Here is a 26,751-nt window from a genome sequence, read left to right as displayed (position 1 = left end):
CAAAATATGGTCTAAGGACCCCGGGGGAACCCCCAAACCTTTCAGGGATCTGTTAGGTCAAACTTATTTTTATATACTTATATATTCATACATATATAGATATATAGATAAACAAACAACTATTTTTGTAATAATGTTGTCTAGTGAATACAGCAGAATCTTCCAGAAGCTACACAGTGTGTGATATTGTAACAGGTTGGCTGGAGACGCAGATAGGAGAATGCAGCTGTTTTCTGTTAAGCAGGTCTTGAGGAAATTTGCAAAAATGTAAAACAATGCCACTCTTTGCACCTTCTGTGACTTCACGAATGTGCCACCAGCCAACAAATACCTGTACCTGGTTAATTTCCTTGACAAGCTCTTCTACTGGGAAATATGGTGACGATCATCATCCCGCTGATAAATAGCATGTATCGGCAGTGGTGGATTAGCGTGGATTAAACTGTAGCCGCTGTGATGGGATGCTTCGCTTTGGCACCCTGCCAACAGTTGTCAGCCCTCCTAGTTTGCTCCTGACTTTTACTGGGTTTCTTAAAGTAACAATTGGAAGGATTTTATCACATATCAGAAAGACCTCTCACAATAATTTACCTAATTTAGTCCTTCACCTTAACCTACTGTCCTAATAAATTTTAACTTCAGCAGCATGGTAAGTGCACAGCAGATGACTTCAAAGTGCAAGGTCCACCTTCTCAAAAGGCCACGTGGTTGTGTTAGCAGTGCCCTGAGCTCTTTCGGGAAATCAAGAAGGTGTATCTCTGTTGGAGCTGACTTGGCAAAACCTCAGTTTTCCACCCTAGCAAAGTTGGTGGAGCAGGGTAAGCCCACAATATTTGGCTAAGCTCCTTTGAACTCCTTGTGGAAAGCAGTTTTTATGAGGCAGTTGTTCTGTGCTAACACCAGAGACAGCTCCTGGTAGATTTTCCCAAACATACTTCAAACATAGATAATGGCAGGGGTGACCCAGGCTGTATCATAAACTCCCAGGGACTGCTGAAAACTTCAAAGGAGAGGCAGAGCAAAACTTCACGTCTCATTATGAGGAGGATGGGCCACAGGGATCCTGGCTAACCCTGGCAGGTTGGGGCTGGTTGAATCCAGTGTAACCTCACTGAGAACTACTCCCAGGATGGATGGAGCTTACCGTCCGCTAGGCTCTGCTGATCTACCCCAGCAGCACAGTTAGGGTCGGAGTACCGCCACCTGCCCGCCTTCCAAGGCGTCAGAGGCCAAATTACCATGTGTGAGTGCTTTCATACCCCTGTTGAAAATATGTGAACCTCAGAGAGTCTTTATGTTTTTGTTTAAACTATGAGGGGCTCCATCAGTTCAGCTGAGCCAATTCTGAACTTGTGATATTCAGACCCGATTAGTCTTAGTTAGCTCACTGGTTCATGTACAGGCGAATTGACAGTAGAAATTCAAGTGATTAAGTATTGATCTCCTGCTATATTCCAGGTATATAATAGGTATTAAATACTGTCTGCTTTGAAGAATCTTCCAGATTCTTGAGAATTATCAAGCTGTTTGTGTGTTAATATTCTCAAATTAGTCTTATATGTTAATTAAAGTAAGTTTCCTATAGCTTTCTTTAAGTACCCCTTTACTAGTCATTTGACTTGCTATTTGTTCTTGAAAAACAACAAAACTGTATTTGTGGTGGTGATGTTTATTGGGGGGTGTGTATTGGTGTATATTTGGTAGCAATGAGCATTTTTCCCACATTATTGGGTCCGTCACAACCCTTTTAAAACAAATCATTAACATTTTACTAATTGTTTACAGTTGGCTAATGATCTCATGATTTTTAAATTCTAGCTTACACATATTTACTAAGTATTCTTCAGTTTTTACAGTTAATAAGAACAATGTTTTAAAAAAAATCTATCATTTTGACCTTATCTCACTATAACAATATTTCTAGCTTTTCAAATTAAATTTTATTTTATCAAAGTAAATATACATCCACACTTGTAGAAGTCAAAGATATCTACACATTTGAAATCAAAAACCAGCTGTCAACTGCCCCATTTTTCCCTGCCTCTTGATTCCTGCTCCCCTAGAGACAGACCACCTTCAGCACTTTTGTCTGGTTCTTCAATTTTGAGGTATTTACCTCCATGTTTCTAAAAGAAAAGAAAAAAGGAATATAGTGCTATTTCTTAATATTACTTAACTTCCTATTGCTGTACATACATCCCCCCCCCCTCATTTTTCAATATACTGTAGTTAGATCATCCTTTTCGGGTAAATCAGTATTTTGTTTCTGCATTATGACTATGTAAATAGTATTCCCAGCGAAGCCACGTAGGTTACTGTGATTATGTTTCCTTTTTGGTTTAACTTTTTAGTTTGTTTTCTCTCCCTGGAGTCAGTAAATGCTTTTATTACTGTTTGCTTAGTTTTCTATATGCATATTCCCAGTTTATCCTCAAACTTACCTACTTTCAACTTCTTTTTACTCTGAGGTTAGTAACAACTTTTTAAAAGATTTGTCCTATCTGCCTATTGCTAACACATCGACACACTCTCCTGAACATGGTAAAACATGCATTTAGTAATTTCTCGTTGCCCTTTTCTTGGCTGTTCTCCTCCAGGATGCCCCGGGTGCAGTCTGGACAGCCTGCTCTCGGGCTCCTCTGTGCAGCTGGTGCCCTTGCCCTCTCCTGAGGCTCCTTCTCCCATTTGTTTGTCTTTTTCTTTCATGAATAGGGGCAGTTTCCGGATGTTTGGTGATTCTTGACTGTCTGTTCTACTCCCATTTAAGGATGAGGCACTAATCTGCGGGTGAGGGCTCTCTGTGTGGGGCCCAGGGGCCTTGCCGTGAAAGGATCGGGCGGGACCTGTTGCTGCCGGTCTTCTCCTGAGGAGGAGCAGGCGGACTGGGGGTGAAGGAGGGACCTGCAGGTCTTGCTGCTGCTTCTGCAGGCTTTTAGGCAGTCTTCCTGTTTTCACCACCTCGCAGACAGGCCTCCCTGTTCCTCCCTGATGCCCCAGGCCTTCAGAGCTGCTTGGTGCCTCCATCTTCGAGAAATTCAGCGGGTTAGCGGACTAATTAGCGTACTGCTTTGTGGCTTCCACTCCCTCAGGCTTACATCTCAGCACCACTGTTCCATCTGCTTTTCAGCTTCTAAAATATTGTTGACACCTTCTCTTTATCCTTCTGGACCCGTGCCATTTGTATCCCTTTGCTTTCACTTTAGAGGGGTCTCTGGACTCAATCTGTCACATTTAATCAGAAATCCTATAATTTAGACTTTTCACTAGTTCATTCATCCTTTCTTGAGGTCTCTTCTCCTCCACATTCAACTAGTAGCTCTGAATTAATGTGGTTTTACTGAAATCCATATATATTGTTTCTGCTAAAACATTCTTTAAGTTTGGTGATATTAATAAATAATATTATTGCTGACATGGTTGAACATTTACTATGAACATTTACTGTGTTCTCTGTCGTTTACGTGTATTATCTCATTTAATCATCATGACAATTTTTGAACAGCATCTGCTTAAGCAGTCAGTGACCCTTCTTTCCCAGGAAGATTTAGAATGCATCTGGAGAGAGGTCGTTGCTAGTCCCAACCCCAGCTTTCAGTCTGGTATTGGTCTTTAATCTCTCATTCTGAGTGTTGTAAAGAAACACGTTGTGGAAGGCTCTTGTCAGATCCCAGGAACATGAAAGAAATAGCGCACCCCACGGCAGTGACATGGCCCTGTCACCACCCCTCGTTGAACCATAAAAGCTATTCAGAGGGGCCGGCAGCTGGTGAGCGACTGTACTTAGATCCTGGGTGCTGATGGGTGTTTTGTAGTTTCCAAGGGAAGTTGCTGAAAGTTTTCTTATCTTGACACTCCAAGGGCAAGAGGTCTCTCTTCAAAGGGAAGCGCTTGTTTCAGAAAGAGATGTGGAAAGAACATAAAATCGCAGGTCTCCCCAGCTCTGAAGGAGAAGAGCACTGTGGTTGCCAGTGTGAAAAGAAACCGAGCCCTTGCAGGGACGATGGGGGCTCCGGCAGCGCTGCCTGGCTCCCACGTCTGTGGTACGAGGGCAGAGGGCCCCCTGTGGAGTCAGACAGCCCTGAATCTGAGTCATCTCCCTGCTGCAAGGTTCTCCCCAGTAGTATCTCCAAGGTGAGATTCCTTTGACTCATGTGGAATAGGAATAATGACGCCTGCCTCAGTGGGTGGTTACGGGGATTAGATGACATAATGTATACAAAGCACTTAGCCTGACATGTGGCATGTAATTAGGGCTCAAGAAATGGCATTTGTGTCAGTATTCTCTCCGAAGAGGGGATGCTGAGTGTATGTGAAACCGGGATTACGTGTTTACCTCTTACTTAACGCTCTGTGCCTGAAAACTTGCTGACCGCTTGCTCTAGTGCAAGACGAGGAGTTCATATGCTTTGCTGGGTTCTTGTCTGTCCCATTCTCTTTCTTCACACGAAACAGGCAGTTAAATTCAGGCCTACAGACCTGTGATGGTTACATGGTTGGAATTCCGGGTGGAGAAGCTCACCTGGGCACTCAGCCTTTGTGTACGAGAACCCCAGTGGAAAAGGTGTGCAGAGGCCACGAACTTGCTCTGAACCCGCTTGTGAAGAGCAGGTGATCCCAAACTATTGTTAGTGTCTGCTGTAAATGATATGCCTCTGGGTTCGAGCAGAGTTCAGCCAAAAGCCCCACATGACATGGAAATCTGTCCTGGAGCCAGGTTTGTCGGGTAAAAGTTATGTAGCGAATGTCTCCAAACATTGGCATCTGTTGTCCGCCAAGGGTAGGACAGCCGAGAATGATGAAGTGCTTACGGAAATTAGGATGGGGCATGCGACCCTACAACAGCTGACACACTGTTTCAGGCCACTGTTGCTCATCCAGCTCTTCTGATAAACAGCTTTAAAAGCATTACGTGGTTTGGAAAGCATTCTTCAAAAACGGTTATATTTTCCAGACGCATGACAGTCCACTGTTTAGCATTGTTAAAGGGTTTTAAGTTGGAGAATCAGATCCCCCTTCAGTGGGGCTGTTGAAACTATCGAGGGCTTATCTGTCTGTCTCTTGCCAGGACAGTCTCACAACAACATTATCACATAGGTTGGGGTCCCCTATGTCTGTTTTAAAAAAAAAAAAAAGTGCTCTTAGGTTCAGGGCTAAGGTTTAAAAGGAATGACTCTCATTTCTAGCTAAGTGTGATGGGCTCTTTAAAACATTGCTCTCATTGTACACTCATTATTTCATGGTTTCTACGTAATGAAAGTAGGAAATAACTTTGATATTATAAAGCTTTGAGCCTTTGAAAATGAGCTTTGTCTGGATTATAAATGTTCATTTCATGATCCACTTCAAAACTCATCTTCCCATTTGTCCTATTTGCAGAAATTTAGCTCCTTTAGGAAATTCTGGGTGTCACTGGGCAAGGGAGGTGGCTCATGGGGGGGTGACATGCCAGCTGGGCAGTGCATTTAAGACTTAGGTTGACCGGATGATAAATACAGAGTGCTCTAGTGACAGATTTTTAAGGCACTGCTATTGACGTCTAATGTACCACAGATTTTTTTTAAGTTTGGGATAGAGTTCATGGGATGTTATTCTTATTCCCAGAATGCGGTGGTGGAGCTGACAGAATCACCCAGAACATCATCTGATTTATTGTGTTGAAGTGACAGCAGCTCACAGTCTTTTACTGCGTCACTGGAGGATCAGTTCCTCCTTGACTCATGTCTCTATGATCAAAATAACCTATCTGGATGTTCCCTTTGTGTATTGGCGGCAGCGTGGCCTTCTGGCAAGAGAACCAGATTGCAAATCATGAGACCAGAACCCTGATTCCAGCCCGGACACTACTTTGTTTTGTGGCCTCGTGCAGACAGCTCTTCATCCTGTCCTCGGGTCAGTCTTCACACCCCAAAGTGGGCAAGGACCGTCTTTGCCCCGGTCACATCTGTGTGCCTGGGTACAGTGTAACCCCTGGAGGAACAGCACAGATGGGGCTCCCTTAGGGCTGGCTCTGCTGTCAGGAGGAAGCTTGGGCGCAGGGACAAAGAGAGTCCAGGGAGGACAGATGAAAACCTGATTGCCTTCTCTAAAAATAAAGTGGCCATGGGTGAGTCTGAGGCAGCCTGTACCGAACGTCTCCCTGGGCAGCCCTCGGCCCAGCCTGAGCCGTTACATCTCCTGCCCTGAGGCATGGAATCTGTGGCCAAGCCTGCCCTGTCTCTGCTTCCACCCTCCCTCCGATGTCACCTCTGGGGAGACTGAGGTGCCCCCAGATGTGACAAGCTGGGTCACACGGGGAGTATGTGAGGATGGCCCACGTAAAAACCCGTGTAAATGGACCACTTCCCACGTGCTCAGTCACATGGAGGTCCCTGAAGGTTGGCAGATTTTTAACTGATGGCCAAGAAATCAGTGTTTAACAAAAAACAAAACCCTTGACAGAGGCCATTTTGCACCAAAAATGGATCTGTGTGGTGTGAAAAGGCAAATTTCAAAACATATTTCCTTTTCAGTTCCCCAGCTTGTATCAGATTAGCCCTTCGCAGCCCTGTCCGCAGTGCTGGAGGAGCTGGCAAGGGCGAGGAGCCCGGGGAGGAGGTGGGCCGGAAAGCGTGCTGGGGAGACGCCGGGCCGCTGCGAGTCCGTCGCCCGTGGCTCTGGGCACGTGGACTGGCCAGTGCCGCTGCATCCTTTCTGCAAGCAGCTCGTGCTCCTGCATTTTTGGAGCCTGCCTCGTTGTTCGCTTAGGATTTGTCTGTCCCTGGAATGTGGGCATCAGAGGGACCCCGAGATGGAGAAAGCCCTGCAGGAAGTAGGGGCACCCAGGTCACTGTTCGTAAGTTCTCGAAGTCTGTCCCGGCCCACAGCGGAGTCTCATTCTCAGAGGTGGGTCCGGTTTTCCAAAGTTTAATGTATCAGAGAATCTTGACGCGTCTGGGCTCACAATGGGCCAGAACTGAGCCTTCAGGAGCCCTTCTGTTGTGCAGCCTGATGGAGACTGGCTTCATTTCTGAGTATTCGTGTAACCTGTGATAACGTGTGTGCACGTGCTTTGTACTGCAGACTGTCCTGGGAGGAGTGAGGTAGTGTTATGACGAAAGCCTTGATTGAAGCCTGCAACTCTGTGTGAACAACTGGAGATAGATTCGATGGGTTGCACATTTTTCTTGAGGATTCCCAAGATGGATCTGCCTAGCTTTTTCCTGCCTCTTCTTTCCTGACATAAGTGGTTCTCTATAACCTGTGTTTTTAACAAACCAAAACAGATAGTACAGAGTAGAAGAATTACCATAGAGAAGAGGGTTCTCAATAGCAAGAGACAGTTTTCTGTGACCCCATTCATTTCGTGGCACCTCTTATCGACCCCCAAAAAAGGTGCTTGAGGCTTTGGAATGACAAATTCAGCAGCTCATCTCTGAACATCAGCACAGTAGATAAGGAAACTTTGGGAGAAAAATGCAAGAATGTCTGTACAGTTTCCATTCAGAAATACGTGTGCTCTGAATCTGAATCAGATTGAACCGCATCTGATTTGAAACAGGCCACTGGCTTCACGAGACTCCATCAGAGAAGCCTACCTCCACCCAGAATGGGAAAATGCCTCAGTGCGTGTTGTTGCTGGTGTGAGATTTCTGGTTTTATTTTTAAACAAGCTTGGGCCTAGACTAGGGCTGCCTCACAATGGCCGGAACAACACAAGGGGCAGGAAAGCACCAGGTCAGCAGCAGAGACTCCCCTCAAGGGCTTTCCTGCCTGGCCCTCTCATCATGTCTCTGGTCTGGATTGGGTTTGGGTTTCTTTTCTCTCTGTTCCTCTTAGTCCTTCCTCTGTTATACTTGGACCTTGGTTAGAAGAGTCCTAGTAACCCTCCCAGACTTCCACAAGTCAACCCAGCAGCCTCGTTTTATAGGTGGGCCCGCTGAGACACAGCAGACAGACGTGGTGAACTGTGGGCTCACGACTTGCCCCTGGGAGAGCCTGGGTTCAGCTGTGCGATGTACCAGCTTTCCAGCCATGAGGTGCATCCTCTGGAGTGAGCTGCAGGCGCGCGCCTCGGGAGCCACTGCAGGAGTGCTCTTCTCTTGGGTTAAACTCTAAAACTAAAGTCAACTCCCGTCCATCGGGCTGCTTGTTTAACCCTTTGTACACTAGTCAGAGATACTGAAGATCACGGGTGAGAGCAGGCCCCGCGGGGCCTTCTCCTGTCTGACTCCAGGAGACCGAGTCCCCTAGGGATGCCGCCCCTCCAGGGCACGTGTGCACAAAGCACCAGGAGTTCACCCTTGTAGTCAAGGCCTGAAAAACACACTTACTTTTTTCAGTATTAATGTTAAAAATAAGACAGCTACTAGCAGCGTTTCCATTCCCATCCCCCATGGGAACTGGCAGGTCTAAAGGATGCTGTAGAACTGTGGCTCCTTTAACGTCTTAGCTGTACCGGGGAAGCCTGCCTCCCGAGGTGCCCAGGGCCCACAGCCTCACAGGAGGTGCCTGCGGGAGGACTCGGCCGCCGCTTCATAGAAGGTTTATTAGAGATTGGACCGAAGAGTTTGCTTTTGTGAGAACAAAGTGCAGTCGTCCATTCAGGAGCAGCTCGGGGCCTGTACGTAGGGGCCCAGGGCCTGCCGGGATGGGGTTTTACACTTGGGCTGTCCTTTTGCCCTTCCCCTGAACTCTTTTCATTTCAGTCATGAGCAAACAGTCAGTGCCTGAACTAACAACCCTGCTGTCCTCCGGAGCACAGCTCGCTTACAGTACCGAACAAAGGGAGGGAGGGCCGCGTGGGCCGGCCCAGGCCGAGGAATGCAGCTTCAGGGTTCTGCTCCATAAATTTAACCAGCACGACGAAAAGGAGATAATATGAGCCTTCGTGATGATCTGAAGGGGGAGGTTCTGTGTCCCATTGATTGCGGTCTGGCCCAGTGCCAGGCCCAGGCCTGACCGACAGTTGAACCATATCGTTAAGGCGTGTAATACAGCTCGAGTCTTGTACTGCCGCCAGTGAGCGCATATCCACAGGGCAAAAGTTTATAAAGAGTTGAGGCTGTCCTGTTTAACCCTCTCACACTGCATGTAATAGACCCAGCTGCCATTTAGAACTTGCCCATCTGAGGTCATAAAGGAGAGCCAGCACGTTTCTTGTCCTCAAACCGGGCTTTTCAGGACTGGGGAGAGGGGAGAGGTGCTGTCTAGAGAGGGTCAAGGCGCGGTAATGCTTCCCTCTGGAGAACAAGGCCGTCTGCCTCCTCCCCTCCTCCCCAGCCAGAAACGGGACACCTTGGTGCTTTATTCAGAGTAGCTCTCTGTTTGCAGTATAATGTTGCTGAAGGAAACGGGGCTGACACAACAGGAAACCTACCCGTCTCCGAGGAGGCAGAGGTGGTTGGATGCCGACAGTGGTGTGTTCTCGTCCAGTTGCTGAGACCCAGCATGGCTCTGTTTCCTCCTCGGAGGCGAGTAATAGCCTCATGTTCTGGCTTTCCACCGCCCAGCCTAAAGGCTAGACCAGAGCAGGTGGGAGGCCGCCTGAGGAAAGCCGTGACGGTCCGCGGCAGGCCTCCCTGTGGAGCCGCTGCCCCTTCGTCGGCGGAGGCTGGGGGCAAGGCCTGGGAAGCCGGGTTCTTGCAGTAATGCTGTGTTGCGTGCATGGACAGATAGACAAGGCTTTGGCATTAATATAGTCAGAAGGAAAGGGCTGTCTGTCTTCAGAGGACCCCAGGAGAGAAAAGCGGGTTAAGGGAGTAGTTTAGTCCTATTCCTCGGCTAGCTGGGCCACACTGTGGGCCTACCTGTCCTTTGTCCGTACCATCCAGCAAGGCATATATTTCTGTCCTTCCAAAGAGCACTTGTCTACAACGGACAAGGCGTCTTAAGCGGGTATCCATGCTCTGGATGGTGCTGCGCCAGATTTTGAGTGCTTACACATGCCGCACACTATGTTAAGCATCTTATATGTATTACTGTGTAATCCTCCAACAACCCAATGAGGCAGGGGCTGTATTTTCCCCCATTTTGCAGATGGGAAAGTTGAGGCATAGAGAGGTTCATAACTTGTCTGAGTACTCAAAAGTAATGAAAAAGGGAACCAGAATGTGAATCCTGGCCATCTGAAAGCAGAGCACACACTGCTAACTTCTACACTACTTCTGGATCACCTCTTGGCCTCTCTCTTCAAAAGAGCCCATGATTTAAACCTGAGGCCTCTTACCAGGTCTCACTTCCTTTTGATTCTTGGATGTGGAAGGTGGGAATCGGCTATCTGGCTATGACCTAGAAGATTTAGGGAAAGACTCTTAATGCAGTAAGTTGGGGAGAGGTACTGTCAGCTCTGGACCTCACAGCCTGAAGGGTGCTTATCACACCTTCTCACCCATACGGGCTTAATGCAGCAGCGGCAGGTGGCAGGTCTGGAGAACCAGGCCACCAAGCGGTGTGTCCAGGGGCTGTGCTGTCCCGGGCCCTCTGCTGTATCCTACCCCCTATCCCCCACCCCAACCCCTCCCCAAGTGATGAACCACTGTATCCTTCTAAGTTCAAAATTTTCTACTTTCACAAAATAGCAGTCACACGCATGCAGGTTCCAGCTTGTCTTTGCTCTGCCATCCAGCCAAGGCCATCTTCACCAGCTGCTGTCCTGGGAACGCCTACTGGGACACAGTACAGGAAGCCTTGGAAGAGGGAGAGAATGTCCAAGTGTGTGCTTAGCATGCTGTAACCTTCTTTTGATGGCCAAGGATAGCTTCTGTTTATTTTGATGCTGTGGGGCCTGAAAGAAGGGCCCTAGAGGTAGGAGACGAGACTAAAGGGCTGGCCACCTCTGAGATAGTCGGATTCTATTTAGTCAGCCTTCCACGGTCCAGGTGCTTTCAAAGCCTAAAATAGATTCTAGTAGTCCCTGGATGATTTGGGCACTGAAATGATTACTACACCCAAAGTTTAGCAGACCTTGGTCCTGGGTATCTTTTAGTGTGCCACCTGTTTGGGGGTCTCTTTTGTCATGTACTTGAGCTCATTTGGCATCCAGGAGTTATGCTGGGGCTAGTCTTTTGGGATGTGAAGAGAGAAACCCTAGCGGGGAGTGAGTGGTTAAATTGTAGGAAGAAGTTCTGCTTCTCTTCTGAGTTACTTCTGTTCTGTTCCACAGTGATTACAGATGCCATGAGGTAGCCAGATGATCCCCAAACCGGATTTATAGAGATTCTTATCTGCAAAGATCTTAAGACAGAAAGCACTAGAAAGTTCCAGTGCTTTATGTAATATGCAGAAGGGGGTCTGGTCTGAGCTGCTTGCGTCTACGCGGTTGGTCCCTGGGGAAGAGAGCAGTGACGAGCATTAGCTCCCAAGTCACCTCTTGCCTTATGTGTGACTCACCCTCCTTTGTCAGCATCAGGGGTGTCCCAGGCCTCCCTGCTTCTCTCCACCCCAAGGAACTTGTTCTTTGGAATGCCACAGGCTCGTCCTGCCTAACTGCCGCTGCCTCCAGGCCCAGAGGGAGGAGCAGTCCGTCGACTGACAGGAGAGGCTAGAGCAGAGGTTTCGTGTTCACTGTCTGCATGGCAGGAAGCGGTGCTGTGGCCTCTTCACCTGACAGACTCCCAGATGCACCTGCTTTTCCCAGAGGCACAGTGAGGCCCAGGTAGAAGGGCCAGTGCCGACTGCTGGGTGGTCTGTGCTGATTGCAAGCTAGGGTCCCGTTGCCTGGGGAAGCCAGTTGCCAAAAGCACAAGGTAGAGAGTGAGCAGTGGCTGGCGCCGGGTCTGCAGGGGCTTCATTCTGCTGCCCTCTCTGCCTGACAGGGTCTAGCATCCTTCCCTGCGGCCTCCTTGCCTCTCAGCAAGTTCTAACACATTTTGAGTCCACATGATTTTCTACTCCTGTAGAGGAAAGCCCCAGGCCAACGACTCACACGGATTCAGTCTCACTGGTTCTCGTTTCCTAGGAGAACACATGCTCTGAAGGTTTGGTGCCGGCTCTGACCCAGGGGATGAGTCTGGTTTTTATGAAGGCACAGAAATGCACCTGAGATGACCCCAAGTCCTTTTCTTTCATTTTTTGATTTCTCGCCACCTGGACCATTAATTCTACTTTCAAAAGGGGCTGGAGAGGAGGACATTTCAAAGCAAAGCTGATTTGGTCTGTGAACCAGCTTGTCTTCTAGGTTGTACTTCACGCTGATGAGAATCAGAAAGGACAGTCTATAAGCCCCTGAAATGCAATTTCCAGTGAAACACGAACTTTACTCTAGTGGCTCTGCAGCTGGAGAGCCTCAAAACCAGGTCCAGATGTTCCCTCTCCCTGGGTTACAGGAAGGGGGTTTTGGGCAAGTTGGGAGGCAGAGGGCTTGTGCTTTTACCCGTTCTTGGAGTAGCCCTTCTGCAATTTGTGTCTTGCCTCCCAGGGCTCTTGAGGGTATGTGCTGTGAGCACCTGGGTCCATTTTGGCCCTGCCTGGCACCTCCCACTCGTCAGTCATGATGTGTCGCTCCAAGTGGCCAGTTACCACCGATAAGAGAGGACCTCTCCTGCTGTTCAGATTCAGAGAGCAAGACAGTGCTGGTGTTGCAGCAAAGTGTGTTACAGCTCAGTGTTACAGCTCAGTTGTGACAGCAACCTGGATCCGGGTGAGAGACCAGGCAGCACACGGAAGGTTGGAGACTCAGGTTTATTACACCAGCAGGCCCAGAGGAGTTAACATTCCAAGCTCTGGACCCCGTCTGTAGGTTCACACAGGCTTTTATAGGCTACCAGTCTAGACTTTGCAACATTTTGTAACATCATATGTAAATAAGGTATAACAAAGGTGACTAATTAGGAACAAGCTTTGTAGAAATGGGCCAATCAGGAGTGAGGGAAATGGACCAATCAGGAATTAGCTCAGGGAACCAATAGAATCTTAGGTATAAGTTCCACTTTCCTAGAAGTAAGCCATTTCAGAGTTTAAAAAGCGAGATAATGTCACAGGGCCAGGGAACCGGATGGTGCTGGCAGGAGGGTAGTAGCCTGCCTGGGGGTCCTGCCATCTTTTTCATGGGGCTTCCCACCTCACTGGAAAAACAACGGGCTGGGGGCAGGCCTCCTACACAGGGCCCTCAGGTTAACAAAGCAGCGTCCATGGTCCCCACTGCCATCCAGCGTAGCATGTGGCCGTGCCTCCCGGTCTTGGGAGAAGTAACAGTAATGGTCAATTCATGGTCCTTTCCTCTGGAGAAGTCGTCACTCAGACTACCTCTTGGAAGAAAGCCATTCCAGACAAAGCCTGGCCATTCTCACTCCTCCTTTCCTGGTGTGCACTCAACCTGTGCTTGTATACAGTATGGAATCATAGAAATTTGCCCTCAGTCATGCTTTGTGTCTTAAGTGTGCCTTAGACATTTTGGCGTTTGTGCTTGACTGCTCCCTGAATCATCTTTTTAAAAAGTAGTTCTATTGTATGAGCTTAAAGATATGTACAGATGTGGACCGCTCTGAAAATTCAAACAATATATGAGCACGCACAGTGTATAGACCTTGTTCCAAGAACCTTGCACAAGTCGTCTCTTTAATTCTTACAGCAGGCCAGTGAGGTAGTTACTATTATTCCTATTTTTAAAAAGAAAGTAAACAGAACTCAATCCCACTGGCCGTTAATAATCACCAAAAGGTCAATAATGGTAACTCAGCCAGATACCTCTGTTTGTACGTACACATGTGCACACACACACCCCCCAATACGTGCAGATACATGATTTTACGTGAATCATAGAGGCACGACTATTGATGCCTAAAAGTAAATCACTTTTAACATTATATTACATTAATAAATCATTTTTAACATTATACTAGTAAATCATTTTAACATTTATAAATACTAAATTGCACATACACAGCAATACACTTAACTAGTCCTTTATCGATAGACGTTTCCATTTTTTTTGCCATCATAAGCGTCTTTCCACATGTGCATAATTCTCTCTTTAGGGTAAATTTCTAAAAATAGAATTGCTGGGTAAAGGATAAATGCATTCATTTACTCAATTCAGTCCAGAGTTATGAAATAGGTACTGTACTGGGAACAAGGCTTTGTCCTTCTTCTGAGCCCCTGCCAGTCTGAGAGTAGAGGTTTCAGTGCTCCTCCTGGCATGTCCTCCACACCTAGGAGTGTTGCGTCATCTTCATATTTCGTTTGGCCACTTGGGGCTCTTCTTTTGTGAATTATCTTTGCATATTCTTCACCCCAATCCTTTGTAAACCCTTGAGGTCAGAACTTGTCTTCTTTTTTTAGTGTGTTTGTTTTTGTTTGTTTGCATCCTGTGTTGGTCCTCCCCTTCCAATAGGTGTGTCCTTTTATCAGTTTCTCATCCACATTAGTACACCTCTTTCTTCCAAATATTAATAAAACTTAGATTAGCCACTTGTTGGGTTCCATTCATGAAGTTAAAGTCTGCATCATGACTGTTGAAGGAGAGCTGACGCTGCTTACAGGTGCCCAGTCAACTGCTTTAGCATCAAGAATGAGGCTTCAGTCAGATGTTCTTAGATCGTATGTGGTGTGGTCTGTTACCTGTCTTTTATCTTACTTGTTTCCTCCTACTTGTTAGTATTTGTTTACCACTAGTTCCTGTGGTAAAACCTGGCAGATTCGTACTGATGCTATACATTGTTGTACTAGTAAAAATCTTGCTCTGCCTTTAGGCAGAGCCCTGCTGAAGCCAGGCCTCCCAGGCAGCCCATTCTGCCCTCTGCAGTGTGTGGTGCCAGACCTCCTTAGAGCTTCCATCACCGACATGTGGTCTGGGTGAGAACACCCTGTCTTCCCAGTTGGACTGTAAGCTTCTTGAGGTCATGTTATGCCTTCTTTACTAACCCTCCAGAAACTTCAGAATGCTTAACTCAGAGTATGTAGTAAAGAGATTTTCATCACAGTCATGCTGATAAATCTACTGAGTCCAAGAGAATCGGAAAGACCCAAGATCAAGTTTGGTTTTGCCACTTACCAGCCGGGTGGCCTTGAACAAACTTTATAATCTCTCTAAGGCGTGGTTTCCTCTTCCATGAAATGGAGTGCTAATAAAACACATCCTTAGAAGAATGTTGTGAAGCTTAGGGTGCCCGGTGTTTAGTCCACACTCAGTAAACGCACCTACAGAGACATACAGGGGACCCTGGTGACCCAGAACTCTTAGTCCTGGTGTCTTCTTACCTAAGGCTGATGGGGAAATACAATGTAAGAGAGCTGGCTGAGGTGGCCACATGCTGTTTTTCCAAAGAGTATCCTTAGGGGTTCACATGCTCCTGCGCTTAAAGACTGTGTTGAGCCTGAATCTGGTTTTTTCCAACACGGAGCCTTATAATCATTCAGGGACTCAGCATGATGCCACAAGTTTAAAACATGCCAATTTCTCTCTCATGCTCTGCCAATTTTTCTTAAATGGTAATATGAGTGCCTGCACGCATGCTTACAAAAATGTGCGTGTATGTGTGTGCGTGTAAAACGCTTGGAAGAAATAAAGATGGGATAAAATTTTGCCTGGCACAGCAACTCCCATCTCTAGTAGCCTCTTAGGCATTTTGCCAAATGGACCTTAATTGGTTTCCTTCTGTTCTATTTTTATTTTGTAGTCATTTTAATGTACAGGGAGCCAGCTCCTTCAAATGAGACATTTTACCATTGAAACATGTTATTTAGTTTAACTGCATGGGCCCAGCTTCACCAGCATTGAGGTGGTTCTCCCATGACCTAACCACAGCTGTGACCCGCCAGTCCACGATGCACATGTCCCCAGAATGAAGCAGACTGGCAGCCGAGTGTCCTCTGCATTGTGGGCTCAGCCTCTCCATCTCGTGAGGCCAGCTCTGCCCCTCCCCGCCTGCCTCTGGTGGCGCTCAGCCCTGCTGTGGCGTGTGGCATGAGAGCCCTTCTGGCCCACGTCACCCTTGTGTGCTGATTAGACAGGAATCAGCAAATCTGTTGAGTGCGTGTTTAATGTGACACAGATGTAGGACATACTGCAGATCTCTCTGCTTTACAAATTTTCAGCTTTTTGCATCTCATCAGTGTTGCTTATTATTTACAGGATGTAACTTGAGACAGCAGAACAGATTGTAATTTTTTTAAAAAAAGGTTTGAGGGGTGATGGGGCCGCAGGGGATCTGGGAGGAAAAAAAAGAAAATCCAGTAGTGTGGAATGTTGTTTGCTGTCCAGACCAAACAAACCAGTTTGCCAAGGGTTGATAGACTATGGCAATCAGTCCCATTCATGTTCACACAGGCGGCACTTAATTATAAGGCAGCTTGACCTTTTTACCACCAAATAAAGAAGAATCTTTTATCACCAGGTTGAATGTCATGGCACCAAGCAAAAAGGTACCCTGTGTCAAGGCACCAAACGGTATCACTTAGCTGCCAGTCCGTGTTCTGCTTCCTTCCTGTCCAAAGAGAAAGGACACCATTGAACCCAGTCCCCATTCAGACACATGGATGTTCTCTTTGCCTTATTCCTGCTTGGCTTTACACGCAGGCACCATGGCAAGAGCCAGAACAAAGAGGAGTCTCTTCTTTTGCCTGAAAAATCCAGGTTACTCTTGAGGGCATTGGAACGATGGACCAGAGCCAGTATGACCCAAGTTGAAAGGGAAGGTATTGTCTCTTGTTTGCAGAGGGCAGATTTGCCTAGAGGTGGCCTTTGCTTCTGAGAAAGCTGTGGCCATAGGTTAAATTTGAGGAAAAACACTTAAAAACCACCAACTTGTCAGAAGGAGGCAGGGGAGGAGGAGGCAATTGGTTGATTCCTTTATATTTCTAAGTCAAAAGAACCTAAAACTTGGGGCTGGAATAACGAAAGCCAGACAGTAAAAATCCTTTGGAGAAGTTCTCCTGGGATTTGAGCGGGTTCAGAGAGCTGATCACCTTGGTTGGAAGATTCTGAGCTGCTTAAGTGCTGAGTGTCAACACCGGAGTGGACTATCTGGAGGGAGCCAGACCCCTGAGCTGTTTCCAGGGTTCCTGGAAAAGTGCAGATGGTGCGTGTTCCCCCAAGGCTACCAGGCAGCTCTCCAGTTGCCCCCTGGGAGAACATGACTCAGGTCGGTGACTTTCTAGTGTCCCTCCACCATGGAATGATCAGCATTCCCGTGCCCCAGGGGTTCCTGGGTTGTTACCAAGTCCAAGCCCTGCCCGGCTCCGTTTCGGAGGAGGAGCCTGGCGACAACTGCCCCGTCTCCACAACCGTGGCTTCAGAGGCAGCCTGTGGGCTGTGGCCAGTATCTTCCTTCATCATCTGTGTACTGAGCACCTTCTGTGTGCCAGGCCCTGTCCTAGGTGCTGGGGGACAGCGACCCTAGAGGAGACAGAGGGCTCTGGCTCCTCTGAACTGCCATTCACCTCCCCCTACGCTCTCCAGGCCATGAGCCGCCCCCACCCCACCCACCTCCCAGGAAAAGGTTGGTGGCTGGAAGGAGGATGTGTCCCTGGCTGGCTCTGCTGCCTTCCAGGGTCACAGTGGCTGCCACTAACCTCGGGGCCTGAGACGGATGCTGCTTTTCCCTGTGAGGGTGGCAGCTGTGCACGAGTTTCGTTCTCAGGGCAGTTGCTCACTTTCAGTGTCCTTGTCCATTGTTGAAGCATCTTTCTCCTTTTCCCCTCACCTCTACCATGCTCTCTGTTTGATAGTAAAAGCTTGCCTTGCATAGATCTTCCAGCCTGAGAGGACAAGTGATCTTGGGAAAGCAAACAAGTCGCACAGCAGGCCCCTGAGAGCTGCGGTACCCCTGCCAGCTTCGGCCGCAAGGGAGGCCCCGCGCACGGCAGAGTGTGGAGAACCGGGGCTGGGGGTGCCGGGGACGCGCCCCCGCCCCCCACCTTCAGTCAGCGCAGCCCCGCTTTCAGGGTTGGTATATTCAGTGATCGTACAGACTTCATTTAGAGAAAGTGTTCTACCACCGAAAACCTCTATTATGGTGAATTTCATTAATGGCAGCATTCTAAAACTCTGCTTATTCCAATTCTAAGAATCTGACGCTTGGTGTAATATACTGGGCTGCTAGGTTCATTAGCTCTAGCAAGTAAGATGCGGATGGAGTAGGTCCGGTGAGTAAACACTTAGGCTCTGGTTCCTCTAGAAAACACCTCTGTATCCAGACATTTGATGTGCTCCCCATGAATCAGCCTTACATACTCACTAAACCATGTTTCCCACAGGGTTCTGTCAGGCTAAAATGTTAAATCTGAGCTTTAAAAGTTTTGCGTTCTGGTATTTCACATTGACTTGACACCCAGTAATTCTGAATAAGAGTAGGAGAGAGGGAGACAGCTTCTATGAGTACCTACTATGTGCCAGGCGCTGTGCTGGGTGCCTCTCATACATTCTCTCAACATTATCAACCAACTAAGCAGTATATTCCCATTTATTGATAAGGAAACAGGCTGATAGCAATCCAGTAACTTCTTCAAAGTCAGTCAGCTAATAAGTGACTGGACTGGGATTTAAGTCTTTTTCCAAATTTCTGTGCTCTTCCCTGTACCCTGTAACCATGCTCCTAAATTTCATCTCTCTCTCAAAAGAGATCAACTTGTGGGAGGAAGTAGATAATGTAAAGATTGGGGAAAAAGAAATGATGTAATTATTTGCCAGAGATCAATCCGAAAATAATATGGTGTATTTAATTTAATCAGCTCATTAGCATTTGTACTTCATGGCTACAAAATAAGTTTACCAGGAATTGTATATTTTAGCCCATGTGAAATGTCTTGGGACTGGCATTAGAGGTGACAAGTTAGCAAGGACACTGACCATGGCTTGAGAGATTCCTATAAACACTACACTCTCTGAGTCAGAATGTTGTATTTAGGACATAAATGAAGCTTGCATTTGTAAATGCCTTGTTTTTCTAGCGGTGTTGAAAGCTACAAACCTCTTTAAGTTGTCAAGTATTTTTTTTTAAAAGCAGAGAACCCCAGAATGCATGCAAAAGTTAGGCATTTTAGGAAATCCAAGGTTATCAGGCTCTAATCTCAATATAACATTATCCACTTGATTAGAATTCTTTGTGAAGCGAGTCTGCTTTACCCCTCCCCCCAGCTTCGTGAACAGGTAGTCACACCCCTGAGGCAGTTAGCTGACTAGGGAAAAAAGCTCTGAATTAGTTTTGTTCTTAGAGTTTAAATCCCAGTAGGCATATCTGTTGGCATTAGTCCTACCAGCTGTCACAGTTGCAGTGTCGTGGGGTCCCCCAAACATGTGTTAGGTTATAGGAAGCCTTGACCCCTATAAACAAGTCAGGTGTGAATCCCACCGATGGGAGAAAGCCCAGCCCAGGAAATGTCGTCCGCGCGGCAAGATGTCAAATTACTGAAAACTTAACAGCGATAGTAATGTAATTTCTAACGATTTCATGAATCAACATCTTTCCCACATTTTCCATTGCAGCAGTACAGTATGGGATTTTATGTGTTGTTACACACATGACTTGAGAACTCTAGGGAGAGGTAAGTAGAATGTTAACAAGAAAGCAAAAGGGAAAGGAGAATATTGCAGTTTGAAGCAGTTTCCCCAACAAGAAAACTAAGTGAGAAAGATTGGATCTTGGCTCCTAGCCCGCCTTGGGTCTCAGCCACCTAGGCCGGGCTAAGTTAGGGCCCCTCTGCACCGTGGCACCCTCTGCAGATACGCCGTCGTCAGCATCCTCGGTAGCATTTTACTGAGTGCTTGCTATGGACCAGGCACCGTTATAAGCACTGTACACGTACTGACCCGTTTGTAGATGAGGATACCAAGGCTTCAGGAGGCTACACAACTTGCCATAGGTCGCAGTTTGGAAATGGTGGAAATGGGATTCAGACCCAGCAGCCCAGCTGAGCCGTGACGTTACACTGCCCCCACCTAGCGCTCCCCCGCTGCATCATAATTGCCTGTTTCTGTTTATCCTCCATCAGACTCCAGGAAGCTCCCTGGAAACTCGATTCATCTCTGTCTTCCTAAAGTCCTAGCGTGGCCTGTGCTCGGGAGAGTTCATTACATGGAGTGGGGGTGGGGGTGAGCAGAGGCAGGCACAAGTGATTCTCTAGGCTCTCCGTGTGGGTCCTCAGTAACTGCATTTAGGAGCCAGCCTCTCTACTGACAGAGGGTTTCTTTCTGCCCAGCCTTTTTTTTTTTTTTTCCCATGTGTTCAAAATCCAAATTGTAGTAGATATTTGGTATAATTTTCTTGGTTCAAGATTTATCGCAGCCAGAGCTCAGTGGTTATTATTAAACCTGTGGATGGAACACTGTCTCGTGAGTAGGTTCTAGAAAGTGGAATTCTGTTTGTCATGGAACTATAGGGAAGAATGTCTCATGCGAACTGAGCCAAGCTTTAGAGGTCTCCATCCTCCAGTAGAGTCTCCTCTGATCACAGTTTGCGCCGAAAGGAGTAAAATCTGTGGAAAAGAAATGCTTTTCCACTTGGTCTTTGAAAGTGGAAACAGTAGTGGAGTGGGGGGCTGCAGGTCAGAGGTCAGGTGTCGCCCGGAACCCAGCAGGCTTCGTGAACATCCACACACTGCACTGCAAACGAAGTTTTAACCAATTCATACACCCTAGTGCAGGAGGTACTGTTTAGATAGACTGTTGAGTTCCTTTTAGAGAACTGACAAATGTTTGCCTGGACCATTCAGTCAAGAATTCTGGTATCTCCTAGCTGTCATCCATTACCAAGTAGTATTTGAAGAGAGAGTCTGGGTTGACCTTCTGTTCTCAGCCTAATTGCCTGTGCTCAGTTGAGCACAGTAGATATTGGTAAAATATTTAATTAAAACAAAAGTCTGCAACACTCACATAAAGTAAATGCAAGCACAGCCCATCGCTTTGTTGGGGTCAGTACACGCAGCCTCTACGGAAGATGGCAGTCATCAGTTGAGTAAACATTCCGTTACCCTAGGAAGTCACACGTTTGACACACACACTTTCTCCTCATTTACCGATTGTTTTGGAACCTCTCTTGGTTGATAGACACTGGCCATGACAGATTCCTCCACCGACGAATATCTGAACTCACTCTGGACAGGGGTGTGTGTCTGTGTACAACATCTGTCTTCAACTAATAGAGCTATGACATAGTTACTCATCATATAAGCGGAGAACAAATAGTGGCTGGCCAACCGTTGACCCTCAGGCTGAAAGGCAGGATCAGCCGAGTGGATGGAATTGGTTAGATCTCCTGTGTCACCTTGTTTGGATTTATTGTTGCTTAAAGAAAATGACAGAGATTGTTTTCATTACCCCGGCCTCTGGTTTGGGCCTCCAGCACACGTCAGACGGCAGCGGCCAGATGCGGGCTCGTTCTGAGCGGCTCTCGCGAGGTGGATGGGTATCTGCAGTGTATCAGCCACTGTATCAGCAGCCCCGTCCCCGGGGGGAACCGTCCGCGCTGCACAGCCGGCTCCCTGACATTTTCCTGGAGTTCAAAGCTCAAGTTCGCTTGGTGCTGACATTTTGGATTAGCTGGTTGACTGGAAGGCCTGCTTCTTTCTATACACTGTGAAATTCATAAACCGCAGCAGCCGAGGGCTTAAAATGGCCGACGAGCCCCCAGCTGGCAGCAATTAAGTCCACCACAGACCTCTGGCTAAACAAAGGTTTGTGGAGGCAGAGTTGCTGCATATGCACTAAACAGACTCATGCTGTAAACTCCCCTTTGTGTTGAGTGTTAGTGAAGGTTGCTGTCAGCTAATGAGAGGTGAGTGGGCGTGGTTTCGCCACCTCTTGTTTAATGATCTGCTGTCCCCAGGATTGTGGTACCAAGACCCTGCCCAAGAAGCAGCACATCTTGACAGTGAAGGTGATCATTAGAAAAGGAGCCAAAGGCAGCCTGGGGAAGCCAGAGGATGGTCCGAGGACGGTCTGCAGCGATGGGTGGGGGTAGTGTGGAAGTCGATCTTTCTGCTCTGGCGCCTGTGGGCAGGCTCCACGTCTTCCCCACTTTTTTTGACAGACTCCTTTATGCTTTGGGTTGAAAGGACAAGGGAAGCATGAAGAGAGAACAGGACGCTGTTTTATACCCCTTCAAGCAGCAAAAATTTAAGAGGCTGGGCCAGTGCTATGTAATACCCGATTTAAATCTAAGTTAATTTAAATTAAAATTTTAAAATTCAGTTCCTTAGGCACACTGGCCACATTTCAAATGCTCAAGAGCCACACATGGCCAGTGGCTGTGTCCTGGACAATACCAGGTGCTGGAAAGTATATAGATTACTAGGCTCTCTGAAATGCATTATTGGTGGGAGCATAAATTGGCTCAGCCACTCTGAAGACAATTGGAATTATCTCGTTAGGTGAATACTCATGCCCTGTGATCCAGCAGACACCTAGATATGTACCCAAAGAAACTCTTTCCCAGGGTCACTGGGAGACAGGTACAGGGATGTACACAGCATCGTTTGTAGTAGAAAGACCTGGAAACAACCCACGTGCCAGCAACAGAAGATGAGTGAATGATGGTATATTCATACCCTGGAATAATTTTAAGCCAGTACAATAAATGAATTACAGCAGCACACAAAAGAATGGCTGAATCTTAGCAATATGACTTCATATTGGAGGAAGAAGCAAGTCCCAAAACGTAAAAAGGCAGTGCCATCCTTTTTCAAAAGCTCCAAACAGTGAAAACCAAAGAATGTAACAGGACCATACCAGAGCATACTTAGAAATGTGATAAGACTACGTGCAGAAGAAAAGTAAGGAGATGATAAATACGAGATTCAGAAGTGGCTATCTCAGAAGAGGGACGAGGGGAGGGGGGAGCGGCAGAGGACCACACAGAGAGATTCAAGTTATGGTCAAACAATGGGGTTTTCGTGCTAGGGATAGTGGTTTCACAGATGTTTATTATATCATTTAAAATAAATAGAAGGCCAGTGATGATAGTGGGCCCTGAACTGAGGATAATGATGAGTCTAGCCCTAAAGTCCAGTTTAGAACAGAAAGGAAGAGCCCTTTCCTCCCTGAGGCGCACAGGCTCGCTGGAACACACGTGACAGTGCTTCAGGACAGTCACTTAAAAGGGGTCACACTCTGTTACTGAACCACAGAGTGACAAAGGTAGGGTTGCTGTCACATACAGTCACACTGGTTTCAAAGGGCTGTTTGAATTTTTAGTGCCGCCATCAGTATGTGAAGAAAACAGTTCCATCACACAGGCCTGCAATGAAGAATATCACTTTAGACTTTTTACTGGCTTAAGTTTGGGTCTAAATTTGTTCACATCAATGGCTTTCACCCCCATGCTCCCCAACCTCCAACTTGGACCTCAGAAGTTAACATTTTAGTTGAGTTTTGGAGAAGGAAAAGCAGCTTTCGGGTACCAACAGTGCTGAAGTAGTACGGGATTGTGGGGAGAATTCCTTTAACCCAGCTTTCTGTTTCTAATAAGAGTATGTCTAAATCACCCCTTCTGGAAGTAGTCCCTGTAAGCACAAGACTACAAGAGAGACGACGTTTCCTTTTATGGCAGAGTTGAGCTGTCTGCTGTGTCTGTGTGAACGGTGAGCCTTGAATGCCACAGTGAATGCCTCCAGGCAGCAGTATCTGAACACTGTGCCCAGGCTTCCTGTGGCGTGTGTTTGATCACAGAGTGAGGACCTTGGAAATGGGAAGATAGTTTGCAGTCTATTGGGAAGACAGACAAGAAAAGAAACTTAACAAATAGGCAGGGCATACCCACGAGGGAGCATCTCTGCTCCGGTATGCCCTGGTGTTTGGGTGGGCTTGTAGTCCGTAAGTTAGAAGATGATGCGTTGGGAGGGGAGATTGGATCTCTGAACTTCAGGGAAGGTCTTGAGGGAGGCCTCTGAGTCAAGAAATGGCTGTGTGCACCAGAGAGCTCTTGGACGATGTGACAGCGTGGGGTACGCTTACTTACACTTGCAGCTGTTCCGTGGTGGTTACCGGACGTGGCTCCCCAGAGCTCGGGTCCAGAGGCAAGCCGCCCCCCTCGGCTGCTCTGGCTTCCCTGGATTGCCCCAGAGGAGGTTAGGGCTCTTACGAAGTTTTCTCTTACTTGGGAGCATGTTTCTCCCGCATTGGGTGCTGATGGAAAGATTGCTACTACTTCTCAGGAAAATACATGTCAACAGAGACGTGAATGTCACGTCTTTGCCTCCATGACCCTTCCTTTGTTTTGATCGGTGGACTGGACAGGCACACCCCTGACCTTTCCGCCAGGAAGCTGGGATGCTGGCTGGTTCACGTGTTAGTTCGACTTTGTTGACTTTCAGATCTGTAGTCTATTATCTCTCCACCAAAGTTTGCATATCACCTTTCCTTTTTAGCTCCATAGTCAAAATGGCCTTTATATCGCCTCCCTCCCTGCCCCAAATGCATCCAGTCATGTATTCAGCTAATATTTATTCTCTCTACCACGAACCCAGGATAGCAGCAAAATTCCTCTTCTCATGGAGCTGACATTACAGATGGGGAGCCAAGCAATAAGCAGAGGTTTTATCTAAGTGGGATGTGAAGCAAATGTATTTTGAGCATGTGACCAACTTTATCTAACTTGTTTTTGAAAGGGTCATTCTCGTTGCTGTGAGAATGAATAAGAGTGCAAACAGAAAGAACTAGAAGACTTGTAACAACCCATTACGAATCACTCACAGTTAAGGGAGATGGAGAAATAGTTGGACTGGGGGTAAATGTGGGAGCCGAGCCTACAGACACTCCCCTCCCCCGCAGTAGACTGTGGACGATGTCAGGAATGAACCTGACGTTGAAAGACAAGGAGGAGCAGGCCTGGCCCAACCTCGGAGGGGCCCCTGAGCTTCGGCCGCATTGCCCGAGCCTCTTCCAGGGGCTTCATGGGTGACACAACAGTACCTTGAGGAAAAGATACCCTTTTGGTCTGTCCTGGACAGTGTTTGGAATGAGAGTAGATGTTTCACTGGACGAGGAGATAAGAACAGGGCTCAGCTGCCTGGAAAAAGTACACCGAGCTGCTTCCCCTTCGTTTGTCTCCCAGCATCCTTAAAACAGCAGTTGTTCAGCTTCTCCGCTGATGGGTTAACAGCGGCATCCAGGCCTGCCCTCCCTACTGTCAGTCAGTTGTTGGGATCCAAATAGCCAGCAGTGGACCGAAGTCCTGAAGAAAGAATCAAGGCATACTGAACTTTGTAAAAATTATCCCTGGATTTCTGGGTTTTCTAGCCTTATCAAACATTGCCCACGTCTGGGGCTCGAGACAACACGGCCCGATGGGCTGAGCACCGACGTGGGTCCGGGAGGGCTTTGCAGTCGTGCCAGTTATGCAGCTAACCCATGGCGTGGCCCGTGGCACGTTTCTGACAGTTTCTGTCTGTATTTCCACCCTGATTTGCCCAGCAGGCACTTTCTGCCCTTGTAAGTAAGTCTCTCACTACTGTGAGCACGTGATTCCGGAGTGCTGATTCAGTATGTGAGCCTCGTTCTCTCCTTTAGATATGTCTAGAGAGGGGTGTTTTCCTTCAATGGAATCCAGGAACAAATAATGAAAAGTACACCAAGTCCAAGGCCGAGGACAGAGCAGGCACACTCTTATCAGTCATCTGAAATATGCACAGCCTTTCCAAAACAAATATGGACTCCTGTTTCTAGGAAAACACCAAAAAGTACTTATCAACTACCCTGTATATGGTTTGTGGAAAAAGACAACATCAGCCTACCCTGAAAGCCACAGCAAAGCAGATTCCTCTGGGCAGCCGACAGCCGGGGGCCATGAGTGAGAGCCGCTGCAGAATCCCAGGCTGCGGCCTGGGACCAGTCCACGGAGTCTTTCTTCTGCCTCCTCCGGTTACTGTGTCCCTCACTCTGTACCCAGGCAGCTGAGCTCATCCTAGAAGAAGCTGAGAAGCTCGGTGTGTTCTGACTAATGCCCAAAATCCCTCACTCTTCCTCCTGACCCTTTACAAACCCAGACGTGCCCATCCCCAGGACATTCCTAGAAAAACAGGGTGTGGCCACGTGGAAGTCTGGTGTTAACACACTGACAAGAGCCACCATTGGGGGCCAGCCTGTCTGTCAAGCACAGGCTTGATGGGCACGATTTTATTTGATTTTCACAGCAGTCCTGTGAAGTAGGTGTCATCGTCCTCTTCTACAGAGAAAACTGGAACCGAGGGGTTGAGGAAATTAACTGACTTATCCATGATCCATAGCTAGAAAATGGGAAAGACAAGGCTTATGTTCAAAATTGAAGTCTTCAACCACTGTCTTCTAGTGTGTTCACAGATAACACTGCAGGTTTCATTCTGATCATTGGATTTAGAGCATGTTCTGTGTCAAGTGGTGCTTTCGTCTTGGATGAAGAAGGAAGGGAAATCATTTTAATGTTTACACTTAACCTCTGCTTTTTGTCCGCGTGCCCCCAGGACTCAAGCACAGAGGGTACGGAAGCCACGTTGCTGCGCAGGGCCCCAGGGCCTGCTCCCCCGCTATTCTGAGAGCCAGGCAGAGGGGCAGGAGCAGCTCTTCAAGCTCACAGACGACATACAGGACGAGTTGTAAGTTGGAGTCGTGGGAAACCAGCCCTTCCGATTCACCACGTTGTCTTTTCTGTCTTTGAGAAGTTTCTGTCTGATCCGAGTATCACCCTGATTCTCAGACCCTGGAACTGGTCAAGATCCCTTGGCCCAAATGTTTCATAGGTTAGATATAACAGTGGTTCTCAAACTGAGTTCCGTAGCAGGACCTTCATGTTGATAATCTCTTTCTAATCAGTTCAAAGAGAGTAGATGAAATGTATTCAATTGAAAGGGTTTTTTTTTCCTGTAAAT

General features: G+C 47.4%; 1 protein-coding gene across 8 annotated transcripts in view; it reads left to right on the top strand.

Annotated features, from left to right (window-relative positions):
* Window positions 1–26,751, top strand: part of VPS13D (vacuolar protein sorting 13 homolog D) — a 225,175-nt gene that overhangs the window by 186,791 nt on the left and 11,633 nt on the right. For 7 of the 8 annotated variants that reach the window (XR_010383976.1, XM_064494046.1, XM_031464090.2 and 4 more), the window contains one exon: window positions 26,347–26,478. The exons of the other annotated variant lie outside the window; for it this stretch is intronic. Coding sequence is in view for 6 of the 7 variants with exons in the window: in XM_064494046.1 (XP_064350116.1) it covers window positions 26,347–26,478 (132 nt within the window). In the remaining variant the exon portion in view is untranslated. The remainder of the gene's footprint in view (window positions 1–26,346; window positions 26,479–26,751) is intronic. 8 annotated transcript variants of the gene reach the window in all.

This window comes from Camelus dromedarius, chromosome 14, assembly GCF_036321535.1.
Source record: "Camelus dromedarius isolate mCamDro1 chromosome 14, mCamDro1.pat, whole genome shotgun sequence".
Classification (NCBI taxonomy): domain Eukaryota; kingdom Metazoa; phylum Chordata; class Mammalia; order Artiodactyla; family Camelidae; genus Camelus; species Camelus dromedarius.
The sequence above is the reverse complement of the archived record's forward strand: the minus strand, read 5'-3'. Positions and strand labels throughout refer to the sequence as shown.